We start from the raw sequence: 7,817 nt of genomic DNA, 5'->3' as shown, positions 1-7,817 counted from the left end.
TGTTTGTTTGAATGAATTGATAAAATATGCTTTTGTTTTAAACCTTATAGTATCTCACACAGAGTAGGCACTCAATAATTACCAGCTTCTTAATAAGCTGATAACAATACGAGATATTCCTAAGGGATTCACAGTTTATTAGTGTTAAGAATCATTGTCTGGCTTTGTTTAAAACGATGAATTGTTTTCTGTAGGCCAAGTGTTTTTCAGGTCCATAAATGTCAGCAGAAAATTAGAATGAGATGAAGCCTTCTGTCGACAATGCAGGACAGCAAAATTCACCATCAAAAAAATGTAATTGTTAGGTAGTTATTTATGCTACTTATTTACTCTCTCACTCTTTCTTTGGACTCCATTCCTCCTGAGTTATCACCATTAGTGGTAAGAGTAACGAGAAAAAGGAGAAAATATGCTAGGGTATGTAAATAAGAGAGGATGTGATCCCTGTGACTGAGTTCCCACACCACATTAGTTAGTCACAGAGGGGATTATGAGTAAGGAGACCCAAGGATCACATGGAAGTTATTTTTGGACGATTCTAGCCCTATCACTTCCAATCTGAGAAAAATACAGGTAAAATTCAATTTTGCAGTTTATATTGAGGAACTATTGAAATTAATGACTAAGTACCATGGCTCCAAATTCTGGAGAAATGATTTATTATATTACTAAGTACCACATAAAACATCCGTTGAATATCCATAGTAGGGAAGAGAGTAGTAGTAAGAAAGAACTGTCAGACAAAGGTGACATAGCTCATTTTGACGCAGTGTATTCTGGGAGGATATTGTATGAGGTTGAAGAGGCCTGTAAATACTCAAAGGCAAACAAGAGTACAAACGTTGAATATAAATCTGAGAATACATGAGGGAGCCAAGGGAGATGAAATGGCACTCACTGTCTAGCGGTGTGTATAATCCACAATATGTATAGTTTGTTCAGGGATAACTGATTTATCACTTCCCAATAAATTAAACATGGCCTGAACTAATTATCTTTCAATATATATTCTTGAAAAGACTTCAATACCCAAACTATTGTTCATGTTAAAGAAATGTAATTTTTAGTTTCAACAAAAAAAATCTTTAGAGTCATTTCTGATCTTCCTTTTTCTCATAAATGTTTCATATATTCAGTGAGTCACCAAGTTATATTTGTTTCTCCAATTTAGAAACATCTCCAATCTGTCCTTTTCTGCCACAACCCCAGTCCAAACCTTCATCACAGAACCCTGAAATTATTACAATAGACTCCTAAATGATTTTCCTATCATCTCTCCTCATCAAATTCACATTGTACATGTCTACTATATTAAACTTTCTATATATTCATCATTTGACTTCTCTTCTTAAATATCTTCACTGACTCTTAACCATGTCCAGAATAAAGTCCTATCCACTGTGACTGGTTTTCTTAACTCTTCAGATTGGCTCCATATTGGCAGTCTAAGCCTAACACTTAGCACTTATCAAACAGGCGTCCTGCATTTGAGCTAGGTTGTCTTTCCGTGTTGTGTGGCCAATTCCATTTCAAATTCTTTCCTTGTGCTTTTTTTTTCCTGGCTGGAATTCACCTATTCTCTTATCTATGTAACTAAATCTAGCCATCCATTAAAGCATAGCTACTGCCCCTCCTTTCCCTCCAAGCCATTAAGTCAGTGTCTGAAAACATGCTTGCTGATATTGTTTAGATGTGAAATATTTAATTCCTATGTCCTCTCCAAAATTAAGAAGTAGCTCACATTTTATACCTCTTATCTACATCCTTAGTACTCTTCTACCTTGTATTTTTGTATATAGTCAGTAAATTACTCGGAATATACAATGAGGTCCCTAGCTTAAAAATTGTTACCAAATCAAATCAGATTTGAAAAATATAAAAAATTCATTTGTAATGAGTGCTTTGCTTTTAATATATAGTTGTGGTCTGACAAAGTGCTTGATAACCTGTTCTCTAAATGTGCAAAACACATTTCACTTTCTAATGTATTGCTAAACAAATCTTTTGTTCAAAAACATAAATTACATAAATTTCAGCTCAGCCTTATATTTCAATTATCACTATTATCAATATTTTGAATGAGCTGCATCTAAATTAGGTTTTATTATTACCGAATCATCAAATGGATCTGTTTGATATCAGTAATTACTAAGGGATTATGGATATTCCCAAACAGGCAATTAATCAATGCTTTATCTGGAATCAAGGAACAGTCATAAATACCCTTCTCTCATTTTTGCTGGATGGGAATATGAAGTATTTAATCCAGAGAAAAATGACCCTCATATTCTATCAAGTTTCACTTCTACTACTCAAGCCTTTCAATTATGTAATACTATAATGAGACCAGGGTAAAAATGTCAAAATAAAGGTATTTTAACTCATGATATTCATATGTTCAAGAGTCCCCTGGATGCAAACCTTCCTGCAAAGTATTTTGTTACTGTGTTTTCAATTGGCAAAATTTTAATAAACCAAGGACTGAAGAAGCACAAAAAGCAAGTGAGATAACATTAAACCATACCCCATTTTTTTAAATGGCAAATTTATGCCAACACTAACAAAAATGTAACCATTATGTTTGTACTGATACTTTTGACTGTAACTTCATGCTATTTTCACCATCATGTTGGAAAAATGGTATTGAATGGGAAATCTTTTGAACAAATTGACTGAAAGAAACCATGTGGGCCCATAAATAATTACAAGATTTTTATCTTCAAGAAAAGTAAAATCTTTCCTTTGACAATTCCACAGAATAGAACAAAAGCATGATTGTTTTTAATGAGGGATTGAAGAAACAAAATGACAGGATTTTAAAATATTTTTATGGTTATATATATTAACAGATGCTTAAGGCCTGCATGTTCACCTGGGATTTCTGCATTCCAATCTGTAGGAAAAGGAGAATAACTTATTTAAGAGGACTTAACTAATGACAACACATTTCTAAAATGGGCTTAAAAATCCTTCCAAAATGCTGAGGGAGAACTGTTAAACGGTTACAAAAAATCACACTCTGACCATTTCTTTGGATTTCAAATTTATGTATACTTTTTGCTTTTTCACTGAATGAGTACAACCAATTTAAAAATTAGACAGTACAGATGCATTTCAAAATGGCAAATTATAAAGTGCACTGCCAAACTGCTATAATTGTTATCGACAAATGTACATACAAACAGTACTGGGTTAGAATATTTCACAGCAACTAATAGTGTTTGCTAGCCGAACTACATTAAAAATTTTAGAAGAATAGAAGAACTACATGTCTCATAAAACCTTATATAAAACATTTCCATTATTACTTGATTCATATATAAACACACTGACCTCTAAATCCAGAAAATAATTTCTTAATGCACACTCAGACTTGCAGTAAATATTGGGACTGAAAAATGGGCCATGTCCTGAATGGCTGAGAGATGGTGACCATGAAAAAGGCTTACCTAATTTAAAAAAAAAAGAGAGATCATGGCAAGGAATGGAGTGGACATGCTAGAGAATAGGTTGGAGAGGGAGCAGAGCTGGCAGAAGGTAAGAGACATATGTTAATGTGGAATGGAACAAGTGGTTATAAACAAAGTCATCATGAAACTCAGAAGAGTAGAATGAAAGTTGATGTGCATACACACACACACACACACACACACACAAGAGTTACTAAGCAAGAGTTAGGTAAATTTTAATATGTCTTATAGTTGAAATTTTTCCATAACTCTTAAAATATTGTGAAGATCAAATATAACAGTTGTGAAAGTGCTACATAAACTGTAAAATGCTATACTCAAGTAAGACAGACAATATTTACTCAAAATGCAAAGTAAAACTCTCATTCCAACTCTGGGAGAAGGCAAACAATGAGCTCTCCAGGGCACAGAGGGGAGAAAAACCTTACTCTGGCCTATTCCCAGATTTCCTTGGAACCACAGGCTCTCCGGTCACTCTATAGGATGGCTTTGAATGCAAGAGTAAAGACACTGGCAAAGTTGGCAAAGTCAGAGAATAGTGTGGAGAAAAATCCTTAATCTGTGGAAGAAAGAGATTCCCTTTTCTGTTTCTTAACCTGCATAAAGCATTAGTGCCTGCACATGAGCATGGTGTTAAATTATGCTAATTTCTTTGAGGAAGGGAATAAGAGGGACAGGAAAGGTGTAAAAATTCACTAAAACAGCCAAAATACAAAACATTTTTCTCTCCATACCTAACTACTAGGAGAGAAGAAGTCTACAATGCATCAGGTATGTGTAAATTAAAATAACAGCTTTACACCTAGGGAACTGAGGGTTAGTGAGAGGAAATGACTTAATAAGGCCACTTATTCAACACCACAAAGTCAGTATTTCTGAGCCTGAGTCTCATCAAATTACTGGGACTTTCCCCAACACAGTCTTCCATCAAAAAAAAAAAAAAAAAAAGAGGCTACAAAGATAAACAGGTAAAAAGAACCAACCCAGATTTTCAGCTTTCTTCCTTTTTAAGCTCACCACAAGATTTTAGAAACATTTTAGCACTGTGTAAAATTTTCATTAAATTTTTAAAGTTAAACACCAGTTACATCTTCTCATATCATTAACTCTCAATGCGTTTTTCATTACATTAGGAGCACATGCAATTGTTAATCATTTTAAAAGGTCTTAAAATTTTCAAGGAAGAGCACAAAATGATGAAAATAGAGCTGGAATGACCTTAGAAACAATCTATTCAAACCACCTCATTTTATAAATAAGGAAATTAAGGCTCAGATAGGATAAGTGACTTGCTCAGGGTCACACAATCTGTCAGTTCCAGACTCAAGATCAGAATTTAAATCTCCAAACTTGTAGCCCAGGGCTCTGTTCTTTTTCAAACCTATAAGAAATGACTGCATTTAAACATTTAGTCCAGAATACTCTTAAAATTGAGTGTCATCAATAAAAGTAAGCCATGTGGCAAGGAATGGATAGAGTTTAGTTCATACCAAAAATGAGCTGCCAGTCACTGTAATAAGATCTGTTTCTTTCTGAGACCCATGATTTCCTGCTGGATTGGAGAATGCAAACTGGGTTTCTTCCTCCTGTCCAAAGAAGTCAGAATCAGGATGTACGTTCCATTCCGTTTTGGTTGGCGGCAGTAGTTCTGAGACACTGTTTTCACAAAGGGTGCTCGAAGGAGTCAGAGCGTCTGTGTCTACTGTTAGCTTACTGCTGGGGGTCAAAGCTTGGGGCTCTTGACTCGAGGTTTTCATAGACAAAGAGCTCAGAGATCCTGAAGGCCCCACACTTAGACTTGAGACATCATCTGTATCTAAGGGACTCTGCTGAAAACCAGCGGCTGTCGTTCCAAAGAAGAGTGAGGTATCCAGACTTTGAGGAAGGTCACTGGTGGCCATCAAGGCCTGAGGGTCCACCACCTGCCCTAAGGAATTATTATTAACAGGGAGGTTCCCTGCCAGAGTTGAGTTCACAGAAGCCACATCAATAGTCAAGATCCCAGAGTTCACCAATGCGGTGTCCAACACGGCAGCAGAAGTATTACCGGGCACATCAGAGAAGAGAGACACAAGCTCTGCATCACCGAGGTCATTCTGCCCTTGGCTGGTAAGTTCACTGCTGGGCGTAAGAGAATTTGCAGCTTCTAGCTGAGCTAAGAGATCCTGGCGCAGGTTGTGCCTTTTGGCCATGTGGGTCTTCATGCTGTGCTTGGATGTGAAGAATTTATTACAAGTGGAGACTGGGCATCGGCTTTTCCCAGTGTCCACATCCTGCAAGTGTTTCTTGGAGTGAATGTAGAGACTACTGCGAGCAGAGAACCTGGCGCAGCAGCCTTCCACGGGGCACACAAAAGGCTTTGTGCCCAGGTGGGTTATGCTGTGGCCTTTCAGATGTTCGGCCCTCGTGAAAGATTTCCCACAGCCTTCTACAGGACACATGAACCTCCGGTCATCGTCGTGCTTCCTTTTGTGCCTAAGGAGTTTGGACATGCTGGTGAAGTTCCAGCCACAGCCCTCAAAGTCACAAAGGAAAGGTCTCTCACCAGTGTGGCTCCGAAGGTGAATTTTCAACCTACAAGCCTTGTCGTACTGTTTGCTGCAGCCAGGAAAGGAGCAGGAAAAGAGTTCCTGTTCCCTGAAGTGGGCGCGGTTATGGGAAAACAGGGCACTCACTGTGATAAACGTCTTCTTGCAGCCCGAAAATGCACACTGGTAGGGTCTCTCAGGTTCGAAGTGGCTGCGCTGGTGGGCGCTGAGTTTGGCCTGCGTGGGGAAGGTCTCCTCACACACCTCGCATTTGAATGAGTTCTCCTGCTCATGGCCCTTCATGTGTGCTTTGAGGTTATACACCGTGGTGAAGCTCTTGCCACAGCCCTCTGCCGGGCAGCCAAAGGGCCTCAGTTTATCGTGTGACTGCAGGTGCCTCTTGAGCTTGTACGAGGTGGTGAAGGTCCAGCCGCAACCGCCCAGGGGGCACTTGAAGGGCCGCTGGCCCTGGCTGCTGCTGTGCGTCAGCAGGTGCACCTTCAGTTGGTGCTTCTTGGCAAAGGTTTGTCCGCACTGCGCCTCAGGACACAGGTACAGCACCACGCCCTGGCCCGGGCCTAGCGGCCCGCGGGGACTCTCAGCAGCAACCGGGCCCTCCGCCTCCTCCTCGGGAGCTGGGGCGGGCGCGGGTTCGGCCCGCTCGGCCAGCAGGAGGTCGGGCAGCAGCTCGGGACAGTCCCCAGGCTGCGCGGCGTGCGGGATCCCCGCTTGCGGGGCGATCAGACCCCCGAGCTGCGGGACAGGGGCGACCCCAGGCGCCCAGGCTGGCGGCGGGGGCGTGGCCAGGGTGAGGAAGCCGTTCTCGAAGCGCAACAGCAGGTTTTGTTTGTGAATGGTGACGGTGCCCGCGAAGGCCGCGGCGGGGCTCAGGACTGGGGCGGGAATCCGGGCCAGGGCCGGGACTGGGGCGCGGATAGCGGACAGGGAGCTGGGGCCCAGCGCAGGGCGGCCCTCGGGGTTCGCGCCGCTTTCGTGCCCATGGAATCGTGGGCCCAGCCCGGCCTCCTCCCTCCATAGGGGCCCTGCGGCCTGGCTGGCGCCCGTGGAATCTACGTCTCCACCCACCGGGTCCAGCAGCACCAAGAAGAAGTCATCGCCATCGCCATCGCCGCCGCCGCCGCCGCCGCCGCCGCCGCCGCCGCCGCCACCGCCACCGCCAGCGTGATCGGGCCTCGGCACCAACGGGCTAGGGCCCGGGCCCGGGGAGGCCGCGCTGGCCACCTCACGCTGCCGCCCGGGCCCGCCATCTTGGGGGCCCCGGAGCAGCAGGAGGCGGCGCGCGGGGGCCTGGCCGGCTCGCGGGTCAGGACCTCCGTGGATCCGGCCGCCGCCCCCGGGGCTGCCAGCGCGGCCGCCCTGTCGCGACCCGCGAGCCGGGAGCAGCCTCGGGATTTCCATCTCCGCGTCCATGAGGCTCCGCTGGAACCAGAATCGCGGAGGAGGCGCGACCCCGCCCCCTGCCGCGGGCCCGAACACGTTCCTGAAAGGAAAAAAAAAAAAATGTGCAATGCGCAGAAACTGGCCCTATCAGATATAAAAGCGTGTTTAACGCCACCGTGATTTAAATATTCTGGCACTGGGTCTCTAGAACAGAATAGAAAGCCCAGGGGCAGAGCCTCGTATACATAAATAAGTTCCACAGTTAATATTAGTAGGAAATCAAGGAGGTCTTCCCAGATACAGGGGAAGTGGTGCTGGAATGAATACCTTAGCTATCTATCTGCTAAATGCAACATAAATCGGTACCTCACTACCGATTTATGTACCAAAATAAACACACCCCCAGCCCCTCCCAGTG

The 7,817-nt window shown here is 43.2% G+C and overlaps 1 protein-coding gene across 1 annotated transcript; it reads right to left on the bottom strand.

Annotated features, from left to right (window-relative positions):
• Positions 1–1,127: 1,127 nt before the first annotated feature.
• LOC111170762 (zinc finger X-linked protein ZXDB-like) lies at positions 1,128–7,443 on the bottom strand. The gene has a single exon (XM_022566307.3). It carries the CDS (start codon positions 7,427–7,429, stop codon positions 4,955–4,957), a length of 2,475 nt encoding a protein of 824 aa, XP_022422015.1. The 5' UTR covers positions 7,430–7,443; the 3' UTR covers positions 1,128–4,954.
• Positions 7,444–7,817: the final 374 nt, after the last annotated feature.

This window comes from Delphinapterus leucas, chromosome X, assembly GCF_059928025.1.
Source record: "Delphinapterus leucas isolate spDelLeu-1000000601 "Yukka" chromosome X, BTC_Dleu_Yukka2, whole genome shotgun sequence".
Classification (NCBI taxonomy): domain Eukaryota; kingdom Metazoa; phylum Chordata; class Mammalia; order Artiodactyla; family Monodontidae; genus Delphinapterus; species Delphinapterus leucas.
Note: the sequence above shows the minus strand (reverse complement) of the source record. Positions and strands in the feature narration are given on the sequence as shown.